This window comes from Portunus trituberculatus, chromosome 13, assembly GCF_017591435.1.
Source record: "Portunus trituberculatus isolate SZX2019 chromosome 13, ASM1759143v1, whole genome shotgun sequence".
In the NCBI taxonomy this organism is placed as follows: domain Eukaryota; kingdom Metazoa; phylum Arthropoda; class Malacostraca; order Decapoda; family Portunidae; genus Portunus; species Portunus trituberculatus.
Genome location: NC_059267.1, coordinates 926,124 through 948,826, shown reverse-complemented (window position 1 = coordinate 948,826; position 22,703 = coordinate 926,124). Strand labels below are relative to the sequence as shown.

Sequence of the window (22,703 nt, the reverse complement as noted above, 5' to 3'; positions counted from 1 at the left end):
ATGAATGACTTGTGTCATGTAACTTTCTGAAGGTATGATTAAATGTTCACAGTCCAGGTTTTGTATATTCCTTGGTCCAGGTCGTTGAATTATTACTTATTACTGCTATTATTAATTGTTATTGTTGGTCATTAAAAGAAAAACATGGAAAAGGTGAAGAAGGCAAATAATTATCATCTCCGTCATTAGTATCCTCATCACCAGTGTAATAGAAAACAAAGGTTGAATCTAAAAACAAATTTACAGGGAGATTACTCAAGTCTTCAATCATCACACCACTCCTTGCTGTCTTCCTCACCTCTCACTTTTACAACCTTGGGTCTTCATCTGTACAAAATCACTCAGATGTAATATTTTGGACGTATGATAATAAAACAACACAAAACGATCTCATTATTTCCTTCTTTACACACACATCCACCAATACACCTTCCAACCAGATCTCAGGATGCCCTAGCAAGCCCTCATAACAATGCTCTAAGGGAGGCACAGTCAGGGGCAAAGGGCAACATACCACACTCTGCCATTGCATCCATGTCATCCCTCAGTCTATAAATCTATTACTCCTGTAGTCATCTTCTGATAATATTAAGAGTGCAATATATAGAAAAATAACAATAAATGAACGAATATAGATTTGCAATATACTACAAAAAAAAAAAGGATACATTGGTCAGTTTTGTCGTTTATAAGATACAGAGCTATTCAAGAGACTGTAGCACTTGTGAAAGAGTCTAAAAAGTCGTAGTAGGTGAACACAGGAATATATTTATCCAACAGGGAAAGGGTTAAGTCCTCTCTGATCAGGTCAGGTTCTATAAGAATGTCAGCCATCAAAGGATTAAAGATAGAGTAGAAAAATGTTTGAGAATAATGTACCAAATGTCAGGTTTTGTAGGACTGCCAAGATATTGGAAGATTTGAGTTTCAGGGAAGACAATGCATACAAGAATCTATCAAATGTCAAGTTTTGTAAGACTGTCAGTAGTTCAAACTATTCAAGATTAAATGAAGGAAGACATTGCATACAAAAATCTATTAATTGTCCAGTAAGGAGACAAAAGACACAAGAATCTATTAACTGTCAGAGTTTGGAAGACTGTCAACAAGTCAGAGGACTCAAGACTGAGTGGAAACTACAAAACACAAGGCTCTATCAATTGTCAGGTAATGTAAGGTTGCCAGCAGCTCAGAGGACATACAACAGAGGGAGAACTATGGACACAGTGAGAGTGTGGCAGGTTACTTGACCACTGGCTACAGCTGCACTACTGATACGCTCCTTTCTATAGTACATCTTCAAGTAGTACACCACACACCACAAAGTCCTTACTGTACTTAAATTCTGGATCAATTCATGACAGGCAAGATAAAAAACATACACATCAGTAAAATACAAAAATGTTTTCACTGCAAATGAGAAACTCCAAAAGGATGAACTGCACTGAACACAATAAATCATGAACATGTATGTATCTTGAAACACCTGACTCACATAAGGACTACTTCCAATGCCCAAGAAGATGATTAATCAGATTTTCATAGGCATTTTCCCAATTGTGAAACAGACTGCTTGTAAAACTACCACTAGATTTAGAAAACACCCTTGAAAACCTGTTAAAAGTAGCCAAGATGGGACAAGTGTTTGAGAATACAGATACTGAGTAAAAATAGTCATGGAGGTTCACAATAATATGAATGAGCCTACATCAACTATCACACTGCTCAGGCCTTTGTGAGTAACTAAGGAAAGGCACAATACAAACCAAAAAGCACTATTGCCTATACTAACTGGTAAAGAAACAAGTGAGATTTGATCAAAGGATTAATATCATATCTTGTTTAAGTAAATAAAAAGCAAGTTTAAAAATGAGGTAAGCAAGATAAATAGATAATACCTGGTAACTTTAAAAAGATTCTACAACTATCCCGTCTCAGGAAATCAAATCCTCTACTGCACAAAAAAGAAATTGGACATTCTAGTGCACTGAACAATAAAAGTGCACACACACACACACACACACACACACACACACACACACACACACACACACACACACACACACACACACACACCACTCGGCCAGGATGGGTTCTCATACCCTTAATGGTTCCTGAATTTTTTCTCCCACACAATCTGTTGTTTGCCCGATTTCTTGTGCTTTGTTTCTTTTCATGAAATCATAAAAATGTGATATTTTATTCCAAAAATTATTCATGTTATAATTTACAGCATGATAACAAGGGATCAGGTGTGCATAAAACTATGTCAAAACCTAAACTTAATCAGATGCTGCAGACTTTGTTCATATAATATCAACAATATAAAGTGTTTAAATTCCAAAAATATATAACAAAAGTTAGACTCTTAAAGCATTCAACAATGATCACTATGTCAGTCAAGCCTCTGCCTCTCTATTCATACATCTCCTTAATTAATGGCTGAGGTCTTTCTCTCTTTCTACCATCACATCTCCATACATGAACTTCAGCAATGTTGTGAAGAAGCCACAACCTACGAACACTTTGACAAACAAAATATTTATCAATCTTAGACTGCAGAGCATGATTACATCAAGCAGAGTCTTTGGAAAATAAATACATAAAAGCTTTATAGCCATACTTGTACACTAGACATCACAAGGATAGAAGTTATTATTAATCCATACCAACAGTGAGTTATCATAAAACAACAGAAGAAACACCACTGTGTCCCAAGGCCACTGCCCACTGTTAGTCTGGGAAACACTGCCACCATGCTCCCTCAGAGATAGTGACAGTAAACTGTACATTTTGTTGCATGCTTGTCTCTTTGACACACGAGTGTGACTTCAAGCCACTTGGAGCATAATACTTATAAACAATGAGGCTGAACCCATCACTGGCCCTGGCATAGCCCGTTTCTTAATGGAGTTACACGTTTGTAGCAAACACTTTTATTTTGTATAGAAAGTTTCTGTAAGTTATCCATAATGAAACTAAGCAAAAGATCACAAACACAGTTCACCAGGATGATAACAAGAGAGGCAGGGCAGCCGTCAGCACTCACCGGTGGAGATCACAACTTCCAAAACGAGTGAGGTTAGAGATTTTCTCATGATAATATTATATAAGAAAGCACTTCCATTACAGATAATATTGTCAGACCTTTCCTGAAACTGTTCTCAGAGAATACTTCATTCTTAGTCCATGGTGTAATGCATGGAAATTATATAGCATTTTGTAAAAGCCTCTCTAGTCTGAATACACTTCTAATATTTTATTGTGCAAGTGGGAATACTATAAATACATTCATGTAAAGATAAAATTAATTAATAAATGCTTCAAAATTATGCATTAAACAACTGCTTGAGTTCTCAGCAGCATCTTGAAATCTATATGCTGTACTAAGCAGCACACTGTAAGTACACTAACTACATTGCCTCACTGTGAGAAATTTTGTCAAGTTTTTATTGAGTTGATATTTACGACACAGTCCCAGGTCAGTCTAGGAGACAATTCTACCTGTGACACCTTTATAAGTGTCAGCAACTCTCACCATTCTTAATACTGCTCTGATGAAAATGAAGCCCAGTATTGCACAGTTATAGGACAGTCATGAGATCTGTGAAACTAATCAATTATTCATAAAAAAAATTTTAAAAAAACATGAAATTTCCTTGCTCTGCACTTCAACTATCCCAGTGGTTATATCTTCTGTTCAATAAAAAGACAATGCTCATTATTACTATGAATACATAACATAGTATATAGTACCAACACACATTGCCTGAGTTAAGACACTAACATAAAAGTTATTGTCATGATGTCGTAAGTACAAATTTTAATAAAATCAATTATTGCTGACTTGTGGACTCCTTTGCCACCATTTTCTATGGTTAATACCACTTAATGATGTGAGTCAAAATAAGAACAATAAAAACACAATATAAGAACAATAAAACCCAAGTCTGGATGTCTTCCTGGCACAAGGTTGTATCAAGGGAAGGTGATTAATGACATGTCCCAGCCAAGGCTCCTTCCCTTCTGTCATGATCTAAGCATCTCATTTATAACAGACATATAAAAATAAAATCTGGAGAGAGCCCCATGGCTCCTCAAAACACAGCATGTGTACTACAAAATTAGAGGAAATTTTTCTTTTTATAATAATACTTACAAATTCACTGAAGAGATGAGATCCATTGCATGGCTCCTTAAAATTACTCACACAAACAGGGACTTGTATTCATGGGGCAGGACTCCCCTCCTCGGGTAGAAGGTGTGGTTGATGGAGTAGTCATTGAGGTTGGAGAGTCGGGAGGTGTAGATGTCTGCGAACCGGAAGAGTCGACGCGAGAAATAAGTGGGATTGTTGTGAGTTCTGAAGACACTGCCGAACTGAGGGTTGAACATCTCCTTCGTCTTGTGCCTGTGAAGAGCCACATTAACTTAGACACACAGACCTAGCACTCCGATGCTTACTGAAGTCCTGCTGGTCCCTACACACTCAGCAGTCAGCACACCTGCATGCCACCATTCTTTATGTTATGTGATGGATTCTTTGATGCAATTATGTTAGAGGGGATGAAATATCACAGTTCTTATCTTCAAGGAAACATGTCTTCTTTCATTATGGATTAATTTGCTATATATTAGAGATTTCCATTGTTTTACAGCTGGTTACATTCAGCAAACAAACCATGACTAACAACTATATTCCAACAAAATACTATGAATTAATATATGAGAAACTTGGCCAAACACAAGAATAGTATAAAGAGTATTTACCTATCAGAAACACAAATGTCTCTCATTATTGCAATTATTTACCTGAGCTGGTCCCTCTCCTCCACCCACTTCTTGACTATTTGCCGGGAAGTTTCATCCTCCAGATCTTGGCAGCTCTCAATGAGTGACTGCAGCACCACCAGCCACCCACTGGTCTTCTTGTATTCCACTGAATTAAGGCACTGAATCTCATACTGAGGATACGAGAGCATTACATTAATTCATATACACTACACTACTATATGTTCCAAACACATAAGATCATATAGACTTGATAAGAGAAAATAAGAATGTTAGCTGAAATAACAATAATAAGCCCTCAGCAGGCTACCACACAGAGCTGCTTACCTTTAATACTCTGTTATAGTACTAAAGTCCTGCAAGGTCAAGGACAACAAAGTGACTAAGGCAAGTGGATTCTTCCGTCCCTGCACCACAATGACACACTACAAATAAAATAAGATGGACCGGTTATTGTTGCTTCCCAAACTTGTACAGCCCTCAACTCACATCCAGCTCCCAAATGATGGCACCGGTCCGCCAGCTGTGGTTGAGAGATACATCGGCAAGGTCACTGTACGGGTGGTCACCAAAGTACAGCAGCTCCTGTCCATGCCACGCTTTCATCTCCTGCAGCTGCTTCAGATTACCCTGCATGGGGGACAAGGAATTCAAATTTATCCCACTTCATTGTGTCCAAAGCATTATGTCTATTTTCATACATATAAAGCAAATCATGAATAGAATCTTCCTATCTATCTATCAGGCTAGGAATCCCACACTTTACTATATCTGTACAGACAAAATGCTATCTACTATTTTTGGGGTGGAGAGTGTTCTACTCACAGATGAATTCTTAGACCATCAACAGAATTTATCAGTGAATTGAAACCTAAAAAAAATTCCAAGCATCATTTTATCTGTGCAGATTTGATAGTTAATTTTTCAATTACAATGGCACAGCCAGACAATCTAATTAGGATGTATATTCACTACCATTAAGCTTTTTGAAATAATATACTTTTTACTTGACTTAGGAACCTATATGTAATGAGGTCAATTTTTGACAAAAAGACAAGAAGTTAGTTCTCAAACAGAATGAATGGAAAGGACTCAGTAATCAGGTTGTTAGCATTGAGTCATTTGAGAGCTTTAAAAGTACATCAGACCAACTTATGGATGATAGATGGAAGTATATAAGTACATTTCACACAAGGACTGCCATGTGTAGTAATGATAGCCTCTTGTAGCTTCCCTTATTTTCTGATTTTCTTGGATTCTTATAATAAACAAATTATGAATGGAAACACACCTCCAGGTACACCTTGCCCTTCTCTAAGCTTGTGACAGGGCCCCAAGTCTGCACCAGGATTTCTTCATTGAGCTCTCGGAATGGCCTCATGCTGTCCGTGAAGAAAGCAGGTTTCTTGGCACTGGCTATCACCACATCAAAGTACTGCCGCCAGTCCTCACCCAATAGGTATGTCATCCCAACATTCCTGGTGAAATGAGAGAATGATTTGAAATGAAAAGTGGTAGGATTAAAAATATTCAAGAACAGGTTCATTGCAATCCCTTGGAGCCCATACCAAAATTTGAGGCAGAAGACACAGAGATATACTGACAATTACAACTGTACCATGTAGCTAAGAGAGAGAGAGAGAGAGAGAGAGAGAGAGAGAGAGAGAGAGAGAGAGAGAGAGAGAGAGAGAGAGAGAGAGAGAGAGAGAGAGAGAGAGAGAGAGAGAGAGAGAGAGAGAGAGAGAATGTGGGGCAGGGTCCATGAAGCACATATGAGAAGCATGAGGGTGAAGGAGGAATAAAGAATGGGTGTGGAGAGAGACAGGAGGAAGACAGGCCAGTGATACACATCAGGGGCAACTTTCACCACTGACAGCTGCCACAGAAAAAAAAAACAAAAGATGTCAATTTTGTTAGAATAGACAGAACAACTGCTTCGTGATGTAGGGAGCCAACTGTAGACCTTTTCTACTGTACTTACACAAAAGAGAATGGACTGTTGGTGATGATGAAGAGTTCTTTATTATTGTTTTTCAACCTCTCAAAAAATGTGACAAGGCCGGGGTCTTTGATCAGATACTCCTCAATGTTCCTGGCCACAATGCGGTGCATCTCAGGGTGAATGCTGCTGATGGCGGCCTGTGGAAGAACAACAGAGTGAAAGTTACTACCAAAACTCTCATTTCACATTTCCTTTCCACAAATACACTCTCATCAGGATCACTGCCAGAGCCCAAAGGGATGATTAGTCACATTCTCAAGGATGTATTATTCTCTTGATGGTACACAAGTCTCATTAAGCTGTCAATAAAATCATGAAAACCTCTTGAAGCCTCCATTACTGTAACCTGTCAGCATTAGTTAAGTAAATCAATGTAATGTTTGAGAAAGCAATTCAGTCACATGACATCATCCAACTGGGGCAGTCAGAATTGGCTGAATTGCCAAAGGTTGGTGGCTACTTTGAAATAGGACTCAGTATACACTCTTAACCAAATCTGTGCCACAAGGAAAGCACCTGCAGATATCTGACACACTTTTACTACACCAAAAAAATTACCATATTTGATCAGTAGGGAGAAGATGCATGTTTGTAGAGTAGCTACATAATGCCACTCTATACAAATGTACTGTGGTTGACTCTACAGTATTCTCATATGACAAAAGAACTGCTGTGATAGGATGGATCATATTTCCAAAGAATCAAGAGGCAACTCAAATACAGTAAGACTTTGGAAGACAATGCAAATGGAGTTTTTGCCAAATTTTATATTAAATCCTTATTATTTATTTCATATGTGCCATGATTTCTATCTTAAATGTATAACATGAATGAATACATCAAACATGTATGGATAGAAAAGTGCAAGGGTCAAAGGTAATGTATAAAGTATTAAACTAGTTAAGCAATACTTCTTGCTTTCTGCTTGGTAACAATAACAACTAAAAATGTTTCTATTATTTCATTATGGACGAATGGCATCAATATTTTCTCCCAGCATACTGAGTCCTCCTTGTAATATTAAGTCAGCTGGGAATTCTGGCAGTTTCTTCCAGAGATTCCAGCTGCCCCAAACCTGTACGAGGGAAAGAATGCCAGCACCTTACTTTGACATCGTTGAAGAGTGGGACGGAGTGGTAGGGCAGGTCGTTGTCCATGAAGTACTGGGCCACCTGGCTGAGCAGACACATTTCCGGCAAGGAGAACAGATCTGCCAGGTGTGCCATCTTGGTATCCTGCAATGGTTGACACACAGAGTTAATACTGATCTGAACACCTACGTGCACTCACCTTAGCTTAGCTCAGACATCAGTAAGACAGAATGAAGCATCTTAATGTAGACATGAAGGAAGGAATGTTTCAAGAAGACATGACTCATCCTCCTCTATATGACATAATTCATTGTTTAGTAGAAGAAATATTAAAACACACAGGAATATAAAGCAGATGCTTACCATTGCAACGCCCTGTGGAAGTTAACTAGACATTAAAAGTGTGAACATAACATAGTGGTATAAATATATACATAAACATCCCAATGCACCTAAACGTAAAAAGAAGATAACTGTCACATATCACTGACTTTACTCATAATAAGTAATAATGATAACTTGAAGAATGTGTCTATGAATATACCAGATTGAGATCCCCCACTAAGGAGGGTGGCTAGGACAAAACAAAATGCCATGCCTTGTTTCACTGCAGGAATAGATACAGAGGAGGGAGTCCACACTTCCCTCCCTCTGTTCTTACTTGTTGAATATCTTGGTAAAAAGGAATTAAGTTTGACACAAGGGAACTCATCAATACTTTAGACTGCAGGACCAAGACACACTTTACTGATATGTCATCACTAAAGTTGTGCTAAAGGCTTAGTCATAAAATGCATCCCAAATTTGTGTCTTTTGAGAGATGGAATCACACACAGCTAATTCAAGCAACAGAGCAGATCTCAAATTACACCTTATTTCATCTGAGTTTTGAGTATATTGTTTACAAGTGTGAAAGAATTTATCACTGATTTCTGCCCAACAAGGAAAAGCTTTATAAGTTCCAAACTCTAAACTATTTACTGCAAGCAAATAAGATGATCTACATGAAAAAATTAAAGATAGAGAAAAAGCAAATATGTCAACTAATCACAGAAAACAGAAAATAGGAAAATACTAAAAACTTTACAATTGAAAAAATTACAGCACAAGTGTGACACATTAGAGTTATTCACAGTCTGCCTACAAAACACTGACTACATCCAAGTCCAGCGTGATTTATTGAAAAACTTGAGGGAGTTGCACAATCATGTAGTATTTCACTATAAGACATCACCACAAAGCATCACATGAACAGTAAATGCAACACCACCACTACATTAGTACATGTTTTAGGACACATCAACATTCCAATACTATTTAGTGCCCCAGTAAAATAACTGTTACATAAATACCAAATGCAGCAGCACCACTATGCCACGCACCACTCCACATGTAGGACACATCTATATTTCAAAAGACTTTCGTGTCCCGGCATAACACAAAAATTAGTGCGTTTATGAGTGCTACACACAAACCCTTAGCGACACACAACACGGCCACCACTACAGTACACAGTCTAACAAATACTAACAGGGTGGTGCCATTTCTTCTTACCGTCTGAAAATTAGCAAGTTCACAGAGCTGAAGCAGATCCAAGGTGGAATTGACATGAAAGAAGTGCAAGGTTCTATATACTTTTAGTTATTCTACACGTGACAGTTAGTAAAGTGCAATAAATAAAGTGACCACAAGATAAATGACACTAAAGTCAGCCTCAACAATACGTGTAATATGCTGTCACTCATGTCATTCAGCACAGCAGCGCCTTTACTGATTCGTCTATACAGTGCTGTGCTGAGGGTGTGGCATTCCAAGTATTATGAGCATTCTTTAGGTTACTCATGTCCTTTGCTGCACAATCATGAGCATACAAGAAATAGAAATATTACTCACATCACATTCCTGTCAAATACCATTCATCACATGCTTTTAAACTGCCTATGTATAAATTCAATGCTATTACCCTTGGATATAAATTCATAAGTATTCAATATATGTAGCAATAATTAGTGACTTCCCATATACTGTTATACTTTGTACCATCATGCATCCCACCATAAGCATTTGTTTTTCAAGCTACCATCTCATTCTATAACCTCATACACTTCCTACAAGAATCTCATCAGTAAGAATATAAAAACATACCTAGTCCCTCAGTGTTTGAAAGTGAGAAACAGACTCACTACAGTAATTCTCCACCAATCACAAGTTCTCTAACCAAAGAATCTACTTATGCTAATAAACACAATGCAACAATTTTCTCTCATAAAAATTGAAAAAATCTTCAACTACAAAGAAATCTGAATATTTTGCACTTTGTCATAGTAGACTGAAAAAAAAAAGTTGCAATCAAAGGAAGTTGAAGGAATAAACTATAAAAATGGTGTGTGTGTGTGTGTGTGTGTGTGTGTGTGTGTGTGTGTGTGTGTGTGTGTGTGTGTGTGTGTGTGTGTGTGTGTGTGTGTATATATGCATGTGTAACCTGCATCAGAAGCATAAAAAATCATAAAATACTAACCCCTTTCAAGTGTCCCTCAACATAATGCAGTGGCAGCGAGCGGCTTCCATAGATCTTCATCACCTCCTCCTGGGAGAGACGGGTCAGGCCACGGTATATGGAGCCAATCTGCAGCTGCTGGAACTGGTCAAGCTTCATCAGCAGACCCTTCTCAATGTCATAGTGAAGCCCTCGCACTGCCAAGTCCCGGTTGTACTGCAGGTTCTTTATCTTCTCTGGATACTGAAAGACTTGTGACATTAGTTCTGGATGAATTTAATGCAAGAAGTCATTCTCTTATTGGATCATTGAAGCTCTAAGGTATTTATCTGAATGTAGAACAAACAGGTTATGAATGGTCATGGCCAGGAATTGAGGTCACATCACAGGCACCTCTGATGAGTGTATGTCTGGCATGTTACCAGTCAGGTCACAATCGCTAAGCCCTGGATGGTTGTGCTTGGCCTTGCCTGTCTTGTCACTACAGAAACTATCATTAAAGAACCTGCAACATCATAAAAACTGACCAAGAAGTTACTCATACACCCCAAAAAGTACACAAAGGATCTTTACATCTTGCACATCTCAGAAATTGTTATTATAGTTAGTTATAGGATGTGTTACATTAAGATAACTGAACAAGAAACTTAACAACCTAAAAAGTACACATCCTACACAATGAATCATATCTTATAACTCACTTGGAAAATCAGACTCATGACAAAATTGCTACATGTTGGAAGTGTCAACAACCAAACACAGTTCCACTCACCCTATATTTAGAGACCAAGACATTCTTCCCCAGGTCGTATATCAGATTCTCCACGGCTACTTTATAATGTGCCAAGGTGTAGTCATAGTCAAAGCCATAGATCTTGATGTCTCGGAGATCAAGTTCATTGTTACCAAACACCGATCTCAGGTTGACATTCTCCGGCATCTTTTTGCCTGGAAATAAATGTATTACTGTTACTGATAATATTTGACCAAAGACCATTCAATTCTCATCTCCTAACATACCATTCAGTAATAAATGAATGCACAAGACCTCCCTGTGTTGGAAGGGATATAAAGTGTACACAAAATTACAAACACATTTATCAAAAGTGACATAATATGCTTAACTTGTTGCAGCATTTACATTATTTGCATTAAAAGGAGACATTAACAATTTCTGGCATCAGTTATGACCATAAATCCAAGATGAAAAAAGGAGCAAGCAACAAAACACTCATCTGGTTCCCTCCTTGAAGCAGAGTGACACATAAACAAAGTGTGAGACAGTCAATCATAAAGAAGCTATAAAAGAAAACAGCCCACAGTGAACAATGCAGCAAAAGTCGAGATGATTACTGACAACACATCACCCCAGGTAAAAGACACCACATAGCTTGCTTGGTGCACTGGTGACTTCCCTTTCTTCACACTAATACAATCACCAATGAACAGGTAGGCACTAACTATAACAATCTTTACATTACACACAAGTCCTGTAAGAGATGAGTTAACAGCAATGACCAGTATCCTTGTCTTGTATGAGTTGAACCAGACCTTTAACTCCTTCACTACTGGGACACATTTTTATCATGATTTTTTGGTGTGATTAGACAATTTTACTGACATTAGAAAGGATCTATGGAGGTCACAAGATTAATGGCCAGAGTCTTCACTGTTTACATCTTCACATAAGTTTCTGAAGCTGCATAAAATCACCAAATAGTAAGCAGAATGAATACGGAAACATGTCCTGGTGTTGAAGGAGTTGAGAAGTAAATTTGTCTCAGATGAGTTAACAGCTAGTAAGTACTATCATGACCACCTGTGCCTTGTAAAAGATGAGTCAAGAGCAACCACCACTAGCACCTTGACCCAGTGAAAGAGGAGTCAGTAGATCACCCACTAACATCTCATCTCATCCCAGCTTTGTAGTCTCAGTCCAGCATCAAACTGTCTTTCTTTATGGTAGTAAGCATGACAGAACTCCCTGCCTGCTTCTGTATCTTCCCATGACTTGAGCTCATTTAAGAGGGAGGTTTCAAGACATTTATCCCATTCTTTTGACTAACTCTCTCAGACTGGCATGTAATTGGGCCTTTTTTGTTTAATAGTTTTCTTACCCTTGGCCAGATTTTTCCCTTTTACATAAAAAAAAATCAGAAAAACCCAGGTCTACTATGATAACACTTTGTGACTAGATAGAATGCACAGATGAAGTTAATTAAAACAAATAGCAACAAGGTGGACAGACTCACAGACTATCAAAATACAGATGAATGCAATATGAACTCCACAGAATGTACAGGTAAAGTTAATTAGAAGAGATAAGCAAAATACAAACAGATATTCATAGACAAAGCACAAATTTATTACAAGAGAAAAGAACAAGATAGACAAAGTCATTGAATAATAAAAAAAACATGAGGATGCAATGAAAACACCACATAACTGACAAAATGCACAAAGTAAGCTTAATTAGTCCAAGTAATACATACAGGACACATTGAAGGTTAAGACATATAGGAATAAAAAAAACCACATAGGTACAAACTGAAGAAAAAAAATAGTAAAACAGAAATGCAATGAAAACAGCACAAAAGCAAAGTTAATTAGAAGAGGGAAGGTAGGCCCACTCACAGACAATGAACAGGTGAGATGAATTACAAGGACAAGCAACAAGGTAGACAGACACAAACTGCTATAAAATAAAAGAAAAAAAAATGTAAGCAATGAAGACACCATGAGCATGAACAGAAAGTATAAGTACACTAGGACAGAAACTTCAATAGAATGTGTAAATGAGGACAGAATAAGACCAGCCAGGTACACAGACTCACTTGCCAATCAGAAACACAGGTATGCATTAAGGATGCCAAGTAAATGATGAAAATGCACAGTTAGAATGAATTCAGAAGTAAGACAAACATAATACAAAAATGCACAAGTGAAGTTAATTACAACATAAAAGAAAAACATGGTAGGAATACTCAGACTAATGAGAAACAAACAAGAATGCACTAATAGTACTACATCACTGAACAGAATGCACAAGTAAAGTTAATTAGGACAAGGAAGAAGGATGCACTCACAGACAACATGAAAAAGTGAGATTAATAACAAAATACACACAAAACAAAGTAGACAGATGCACAGAATAATAGAATACTAACAGAAATGCATGAAAAACACCACATGACTGAAGAAAATGCACAGGTAAAATTAATTAGGCCAAGAAAGATGGATGCACTCACAGACAACATGGAAAAGTGGGATTAATTACAACATACACGCAAAAATAAAGTAGACAGATGCACAGATTAATAAAATACAACACTGATGCATGAAAATCACCACATGACTGAAGAGAATGCACAGGTAAAGGTAATTAGGGCAAGGAAGATGGATGCACTCACAGACAACATGGAAAAGTGAGATTAATAACAAAATGCACAAAAACAAAGTAGACAGATGCACAAATTAATAAAATACAAACAGAAATGCATGAAAAACACCACATGACTGAAGAAAATGAACAGGTAAAATCAATTAGGGCAAAGAAGGTGGATGCACTCACAGACAACATGGAAAAGTGAGATTATCTACAACATACATGAAAAATAAAGTAGTCAGATGCACAGATTAATAAAATACAAACAGAAATGCATTAAAAATACCACATGACTGAAGAGAATGCACAGGTAAAGGCAATCAGCCAAGGTGGGAGAAGGCTGGCAGGTACCTACTTTCCCATAACTTCTTGTGATCCTGGTAACATTTGAGCAGGAAATCCTCAGAGTACTCCCTTTTCTGACTGGCACACATCCCAACAGTATTTCTAACAGTTGGGACTGCTCTCCACCTCCCTGACGCAAGGAACAGACTGGTAATACCCTGACGGGGCGACATCCTGATCAGTGCCAAGGGCCGCGTGTCGTCTGCAGGCAGTCAGCTGAGCCTTGTTGACTTGTTGTCCCTCACGATAACTAGGATTTTTTTCTTCTGCTTTCTTTCTAATATTTACTTTTTCATTCATATTATATTCTAGATTTGTAAGAAAAATTAGCGTGGTTAGTTTATTTGTTGTTTTTGTTAGTGAAAAGTGTGTTTGAAGAAAAATGAGTTGCTTTTTTACCAAGGTAAGATTGTTGTACGTCTCAAAAAATGAGGAATGTTTTTGTTACCACTTCATTCTGCTCAGCGGGAAGTTTAAATTTGATGTTTGTTTGTATTGATATTTACCACTTCTGTATTATTTTTCATATCATTCTAATTGCTTGACATTCTTATAGCATTCACTTACTTTGACTTCTTCACATGTGACTTGCAGACAGGAAGCCAAATTCTGCATTTGATAATTCGTATATAATGTCATTTTGCTGAGATATCTGTTTTTGGTCAACGACCCTCTTTCCGTAGAACCACAGCCAAGAAAAAGCGCCCCACATAATTTCCTTCCTTGACTTTTCACATGCCTCAGTGGTACACACACAGCTGCCATGAGTGTATGTATCGAATGTTTCCACGTTCTTATAGTTTTTTTTTTTTCTTAAGCCATGGGGAGTCCATTATACATTCCTAGTTTACGGCAAGACAAGAGTGTTGCTCATCTCACCAGTACTCAGGGGCTATCTTGAACTGTGTCACTGGAAGGAGTGTTTGTACGTGGCCAAACGTGCTCCTGCTTCCCACTTTTATCGCTCCAATCACTCCATGATATTGTAACTACTGTGATGAGAGAGAGAGAGAGAGAGAGAGAGAGAGAGCACGTAATTTCTAATCTTGAGTTTTGCCAAGTTGGTCAAGGTGACCTTTACTACGGGTTCATGTGGCTATTAATATTTATAGATCAGACGTATACCCCAAAAACTCATTATTGAAGAAAAAACAGGTCTGGAGAAATCGATAAGATATGATGAAAGGAGCAGCACGAGAGCCCGAGGTCGCATTTAACTAGTGGCCAACATAAATAGTAAGGCAAAATAAATGGTTTTCTTCAATGGTTTCTTGCAAGGACCGTCAGTAGTTGGCAGAAAGGGTACAGTAAAAGAAAACACTGTGGTTCTGAAGGTTGTGAGAGGAGGCGATGAATAATTTGGTTGAAAGCCTCACTGGTACTTTGAAACGCTTCCTATCTCGGCAAGTTAAGTCTCGCTCGTATTTTGAAATGCCTTGTCATCTCATCAGGTAAGGCCACAGAGATGAGAGGTCCTATATGATTCTCATGGCTGCTTCTTCCCAGTGACATACATATTTATTGAAACCAACAGAAACATGAAAAGACTCAATAATTTCCATTAGTGCCTGTTTAAAGCTATGGAAGTTAAGATAGTGCACATGGGTATTAGATTTCGCCGCTCTCTTTTCTACTCACACACACACACACACACACACACACACACACACACACACACACACACACACACTTTCGCTGCCCAACTGTCACCTCACGCCCCCAGTAGCGGGCGGCCCATTAGCATGGGGGTCCCACAAGCAGGTCGCGTCGCCTGCTTGAAATAAACACACAACCTAACGTGCTGCCTCCTGTCTCGTTTCCGCCAATGAACTGCTGCTGCTGTTGCTGCTGCTTTTGCTTCTTCCTCTGTTGAATTCGAGAAGATTCAAGAATTTTTGCTACTACTGCTAATACTACGTACTGCTATTACTACTACTACTACTACTACTACTACTACTACTACTACTACTACTACTACTACTACTAATAATAATAATAATAATAATAATAATAATAATAATAATAATAATAATAATAATAATAATAATAATAATAATAATAATAATAATAATAATAATAATAATAATAATAATAATAATAATAATAATAATAATAACAACAACAACAACAATAATAATGATGATGATGATGATGATGATGATGATGATGATGATGATGATGATGATGATGATGATGATGATTAATAATAATAATAATAATAATAATAATAATAATAATAATAATAATAATAATAATAATAATACAACGTACTATACTTGTTCACGAAAACTCTTGTGGTGTCTGCTAATGCACATATAGACAACAATAAAACTGACAAGGCAACTCAGATTCAAGGAGGAGTACTATAACGCATGCAGTTTACGAGTATAGAGATTTTAGCGATTACATCAATGAGTAAAGATGAGAGCATGAGTTATTAAGTAGGTCGTGGCGGGGCTGTCACGGGGGGCGGATGCCTCGTTGCGTCATTGTAAACACAGGTGCACCACAGCGGGTCCCTCTAAGACGTTTTCTTTATTTAGTTTAGTCGGAAAGGAGGGGTCTTTAAGGAGAAGGGGAGTGCGTCTCAGCCCACTGAATCTTTGATTATTATTCTTGGGTTCTGAATATGTGTTTTGATAGTTTCTTTGGAAAGGAGTTTGTTTTCAAGGGAGATGGGAGTGACAGCCGTTCATAAATCTTAAGGTGTTATAGTTCTGAAAGGAATGGTTACTTTACGGGTCTTAACTGAATACTATAGTTTAATTTATAGCATCGTCAACATATACATCCCAAGATGAACTTTTTTTTAAGAGATATTATGAGGTTTTAAGGAGGACAAGATTGATTGGCTTTCCCAAGTCAATGGTTTTTATGAAGCTGAAAGGAATAGGTGGATTTGAGAGCTTTAAGTGTAGCCTACTCTAGCCTGACTTATAAGATTAGTAGCATGCACCTCGATCAGCGTAGATATGTCACTGCTAAAATACAAACCTGAAAAAAATAATAATAAGCCTTTGGAGACGAGTACGTGTACCTAGAGGAAACTCCACGTGTAAGCCTGATGACTTCTTGCAACTTCCCATGTTTTCTTGAGTTCTCTTGTTCTTATCTGCCCTGCTTATGAAATTGCCAGACCGATCGAAGCGTGAGGGGAAGACCAGACGGGAGAAGCAGGTCCTTAGAAAGTTACAAAGGATATGGCAACATCAATAAATCACTATAACTCCTGCCTAAGATTCTATCAAACACTATCTAGTAATAGCAAAAACAGGGGATGTGTCACAAACTTAAACTATGTACAGTGTACGCTGCTCTTTAGTTTATATATTTATTTGATACGTGGAACCTAGAGGAAAGCGACGAAGGCTGTAGAAAAAAAGCTTACTCATGATCTCCCATCCAAGAAAAAAACGTAAGTGAAAAAGAAAAATATTCCAAAATGGAGGTCAACTTTCAAGCTGGTCAACTGCACAACAACTAATGAAATACACAAGACATAGGGGAAGACTTGTCCTCACGTCACCACCACCGTTAACTTACCTCTCAGCCTCATACTTCATCTGCATTAAGACATGATCACGTACCTCTGCCTGACATGACGCCGCGGTGCTGAAGGTTTCACACACAACCCACCTTCCCTCTTCTTGTTGTCATTATGTGGCGCCAAAGGGGGACAGCTGTGCGGGACGGCCTGCTTGGCACTGCTTCCCACAAGGCTGACAGTATATAAATCACCACCGACACGCATGTCCAGAGAGAGAGAGAGAGAGAGAGAGAGATTCAATGAAACAACGAAACTCGAATGAAACTTAACACACCCACGCACGAATATACATTCCCAAAGGACGTGAGATTCTCTTTACTACCTATGCAAGCTCGACGCAAGAAATCATAATTCTAAGATGCACCATTTAACTCACATATTGGTCCAGACTCCAGAGTTATGTGACGAGCTTATTTTCTGTACCTGTGACACACTTCCCCCCCTCTCTTCTGCGTCATTGCAGCGTTTACATATTGACGGGAGTGATGTCAAAGGTAATTAAAAGTAGTCTGTCAGAGCTGTCTTCAATAATGATTAGGATAGTGATGGTGATGGTGGTGGTGATGGTGATAGTGATTACCTATTTCTGGATGAGTCGTGCAAATGAATGGCCTTTAATACATCTATATTGACAATAAAACATTGAAATTGTTTAATAGATTTTTATTATCTATATAAATAATTATGTATAAATGTATAAATTATCGTTATTTAAAAATAATCAATCAATAAATAAGAGTATAGTACAGGGGACTTGAGTTAGGGCCCTCACAGTGGAGGCTGCCACCCACTGCCACTCCGGGCACGTGAGGGCTGCAGGTACAATGTTTAATCCACCTCCTCAATGGTTGGTCCGGAGCTGCCGCCGCCGGTGCTGCCGCCCTGAGGGCCACCGGGCATCCCACCGGGCATACCGCCGGGCATACCACCTGGTGCGCCCCCCGCCGCCGCATACATCTTGGTGATGATGGGGTTGCATACCTTCTCTAGTTCCTTCTGGCGGTGCTCGTACTCGTCCTTCTCTGCCAGCTGGTTGGCGTCCAGCCACTGGATGGTCTCGTTGCACTTGTCCAAGATGGCGGTGCGGTCACTCTCGGGGATCTTGTCCTTGAACTTCTCGTCGTCCACTGTGGACTTCATGTTGAAGCAGTACGACTCCAGGTTGTTCTTGGCGCTGATTCGCTCACGTTGCTGCTCATCCTCGGCGCGATATTTATCTGCCTCGTTCACCATACGCTCGATCTCCTCCTTGCTGAGGCGACCCTTGTCATTGGTGATGGTGATCTTGTTCTCCTTGCCTGTGGACTTGTCCACGGCAGACACATTCAGGATTCCGTTAGCATCGATGTCGAAGGTCACTTCGATCTGAGGCACGCCGCGAGGCGCGGGAGGGATGCCTGTCAGCTCGAACTTTCCCAGCAGGTTGTTGTCGCGGGTCATGGCTCGTTCGCCTTCATAGACCTGGATTAGCACACCGGGCTGGTTGTCTGAGTAAGTGGTGAAGGTCTGAGTTTGCTTGGTGGGGATGGTGGTGTTACGCTTGATGAGTGCCGTCATCACGCCGCCTGCTGTCTCGATGCCGAGGGACAGTGGCGTCACGTCCAGCAGCAGCAGGTCCTGGACCTCCTCAGACTTGTCACCACAAAGGATGGCTGCCTGCACTGCTGCGCCATATGCTACTGCCTCGTCGGGGTTGATAGACTTGTTCAATTCCTTGCCATTGAAGAAGTCTTGCAGCAGTTTCTGAATCTTGGGAATCCTGGTGGATCCACCGACGAGCACGATGTCATGGATCTGAGCCTTATCCAGCTTGGCGTCACGCAGAGACTTCTCCACGGGCTCCAGCGTGCCACGGAACAGATCAGAGCACAGTTCTTCAAAGCGAGCACGTGTGACAGATGTGTAGAAATCAATGCCCTCAAACAAAGAGTCGATCTCAATGCTGGCCTGGGTGGAGGAGGATAAGGTTCTCTTGGCGCGTTCACATGCTGTCCTCAGGCGGCGGATGGCACGCTTATTAGTAGAGAGATCCTTCTTGTACTTCCTCTTAAACTCCTGGATGAAGAAGTTGACCATTCTGTTATCGAAATCTTCGCCACCAAGATGCGTGTCCCCAGCAGTGGACTTCACCTCGAAGATTCCGTCCTCGATGGTAAGAATGGACACATCGAAAGTTCCACCACCCAAGTCAAAGATGAGGACATTGCGTTCGCCTCCAACCCTCTTGTCGAGGCCGTAGGCGATGGCAGCCGCTGTGGGCTCGTTGATAATCCTGAGAACGTTCATTCCTGAGATGGTGCCGGCGTCCTTGGTGGCCTGGCGCTGGGAGTCGTTGAAGTAAGCGGGGACAGTGACCACGGCATCCTTGACGGTAGTGCCCAAGTAAGCTTCGGCAGTCTCCTTCATCTTGATGAGGACCATGGAAGAGATCTCCTCGGGGAAGAACTTCTTGGCCTCTCCTTTGTATTCCACGCTGATCTTTGGCTTGCCTCCATCTGAGATCACAGTGAAGGGCCACTGCTTCATGTCGCTCTGTACTGTGGCATCCTCAAACTTCCTGCCGATGAGTCGCTTGGCATCAAAGACTGTGTTATTGGGGTTCATGGCCACCTGGTTCTTCGCGGCGTCTCCAATCAGCCGCTCGGTGTCTGTGAAGGCCACGTAGGAGGGAGTGGTCCGGTTGCCCTGGTCATTGGCGATGATCTCCACCTTGCCATGCTGGAACACCCCTACGCAGGAGTAGGTGGTGCCCAGATCGATGCCTACTGCACGTGCTATGGCCATCTGAGGGATAAGAACATGGAATCAGTGAGGAGAGGGTTTTTCACCATTGCTAAGGGCAAAGCAAGTCATTCTGTTCCTTGTATTACATCAACATCAGTGTTATAATTATCAGACCGACATTCATTCCGTCTCTCGCCAGGCACCGCTGTTTGAATCATATTATAAGTAGTTTAAGTCTTAGGAAAATCACTTCTATTAAGGTTCATTACTCTTTATTTGACAAATAAGGAAGGAACGTTTTCGTGTCGCCGGCTGAAGCTGCCGCTCGCCATGGCAACCATCCAAACAGAACCGGCGTGGGAGGACCACCTTTGTGATCTAATTTTGGCAAGTCTTTCTTACTCCCGGCATCCCGGCGAGGTGGTGCCACGCGCTACCACACCTCGCCGCCTCTCAGCGGTGCTTATATTTGCATGTATAACACCTAATGCCCTATAAACTCTTCCAAAACGATATTTCAACACTGGTATATTGTCCAGAGGCACTAAACCTTCAGATTAATTATTAATTGTAAATGTACCGGTAATGATCTCTATAAGAGCATAGATCATACTGTCCTTAGATTACAGAATAAAGATTTATATATATATATATATATATATATATATATATATATATATATATATATATATATATATATATATATATATATATATAATATTTACAGCAAAAATGGTTTAAAGCACTAATGATAACATGGCCACACAGCGCGATGTTCTTGTCAAATATTATCAGATTGCTACCCGTGATTATCTTGCACTTGAACGCGCTTCGTTTGTGCTTTCCTAATGTAACTTAATTTATACTCATGTGAAACTTCCTATAATCTGTCATCCATTTTTTTTTTTCCGTAGGTCTCAAGTAATTAGATTCAGAACATAGCGGTTATTTATCTAATTTTCATAAGTTTTTGTATTATTCTTAACAAAAAATGCAGATGAGTGGAATTAATTGCCGTGTTCTTGGATTAATGAAACCACTTTCCATATATCCAACAAAACAAATGAATATATAAACAACATTTCCTTAATCTAATGCAAAAAACTCGCGCTTCGACAACTAACTCTTAAAATGTGAGGCGAGAAAACTGACAAAACGATGTGGAATTACTAGCATGAAGCAATGCAAGAGTTGACTTACCTTTGTGTGTGTGGCGTGTTGTGTGTTGCTTGGAATGCTACTAGTCGGAAAATGAGGAGAGCGGTTCACCTCTTGCCACTTGTTGCGGCTAATCTGGCGCCGACACCGACTCGCCCAGCATTTATAGACACTGGCGCTGCTCCCGAACCTTCCCGAACGCCCTCCGGTCTCCTCCTCTCCTAACGTAACTTGAGTATCACGTGGCTCTACGGGTGATGATGCCTTGGTGTTCTATTGGCTGGCCACCCTTATTGACCTGTCTCGGTGTAATGTGCTTCTCATTGTGACTTAATTGTGTTTTCTGTTTCCTTTTGGTATTATAAAGTTGAAAAAAAGAAAGATATGTAAAATTTTGACTATTAGTATATTTAACTGGCATCTCTCTCTCTCTCTCTCTCTCTCTCCGTTGCCAAGTATCACTTTCTCATCCTTGCATTGCATTACATTACTGTCATTCATCCTTGTGTCTTTCATCCCTTCTTCTCCTTACTCTTCTCTCTTTTTCTCCCTCAATGTGGTTCTGTTGGTCCTCTCCTCCCTTTCCTCTCCCTTCACCGTGTCAAATAATATGCAACGTTTGACAAGGAGCAAATGTATGCATATAATATTGCATAAGTACGTTTGTTTAATCGTTTTCAGAGTTTATATAGAAAAGTAGTATATTTGTATTGTTACTGGGGAAGCATTATTGTGTGTGCGTTAGGTGTGGTATCACGCACGAGAAAGTGCTAGAATATGCCATGACGCGCGAGAACAAGGAAGAAGGAAGTGCAAGGGGAGGAGAATCACCGGAGGGGCGGAGTTATGGAGCCTTGCTTGGTAGCTATGACGCAATCCCGAATCGGATTTATGCTGCAACTATTTTCTGCTCGTTAGAACCTGTACTGTGCCGCATGTCTACCTACAATAGTACATATAATGTCAGAGCTTTATAGATAACTGAAAGTAGGTTAGTTAGTAGTTACGTGTCATACAGGGCTTACTGTCACACAATATCGTTTTATTTTTTCATGTTTATAGAAATAACTATACTTTAAAAAAGGATAAGAATCAAAAGTGGTGTAAGAAGGCAGCTGAAAAGTTAATGTTCACTTGGTTATAGTAACACTGAAGGGTGTATA

General features: G+C 39.6%; 2 protein-coding genes across 9 annotated transcripts; both read right to left on the bottom strand.

Annotated features, from left to right (window-relative positions):
* Positions 1 to 383: 383 nt before the first annotated feature.
* LOC123503167 (5'-nucleotidase domain-containing protein 3-like) lies at positions 384 to 17,848 on the bottom strand. 8 transcript variants are annotated; one of them, XM_045252678.1, is made up of 13 exons: positions 17,699 to 17,848; positions 17,106 to 17,291; positions 14,122 to 15,977; positions 11,154 to 11,329; positions 10,403 to 10,624; positions 9,439 to 9,465; positions 8,248 to 8,259; positions 7,900 to 8,028; positions 6,773 to 6,930; positions 6,083 to 6,269; positions 5,281 to 5,421; positions 4,813 to 4,964; positions 384 to 4,411 (listed from the first exon to the last, which is right to left on the bottom strand). In XM_045252678.1, exons 3-13 carry the CDS (start codon positions 14,282 to 14,284, stop codon positions 4,207 to 4,209), a joined length of 1,572 nt encoding a protein of 523 aa, XP_045108613.1. In that variant the 5' UTR covers positions 14,285 to 15,977; positions 17,106 to 17,291; positions 17,699 to 17,848; the 3' UTR covers positions 384 to 4,206. The 8 variants fall into 8 exon arrangements, with proteins under 8 accessions (XP_045108613.1, XP_045108612.1, XP_045108616.1 ...); XM_045252677.1 differs by having other exon boundaries at positions 17,149 to 17,291; XM_045252681.1 differs by having other exon boundaries at positions 9,439 to 9,441; positions 17,149 to 17,291.
* A 457-nt stretch (positions 17,849 to 18,305) lies between these two features.
* Positions 18,306 to 21,740, bottom strand: LOC123503005 (heat shock 70 kDa protein cognate 4). Its single transcript, XM_045252351.1, has 2 exons — positions 21,583 to 21,740; positions 18,306 to 20,442 (listed from the first exon to the last, which is right to left on the bottom strand). The coding sequence occupies exon 2, from the start codon at positions 20,440 to 20,442 to the stop codon at positions 18,487 to 18,489; it is 1,956 nt and encodes a 651-aa protein (XP_045108286.1). The 5' UTR covers positions 21,583 to 21,740; the 3' UTR covers positions 18,306 to 18,486.
* Positions 21,741 to 22,703: the final 963 nt, after the last annotated feature.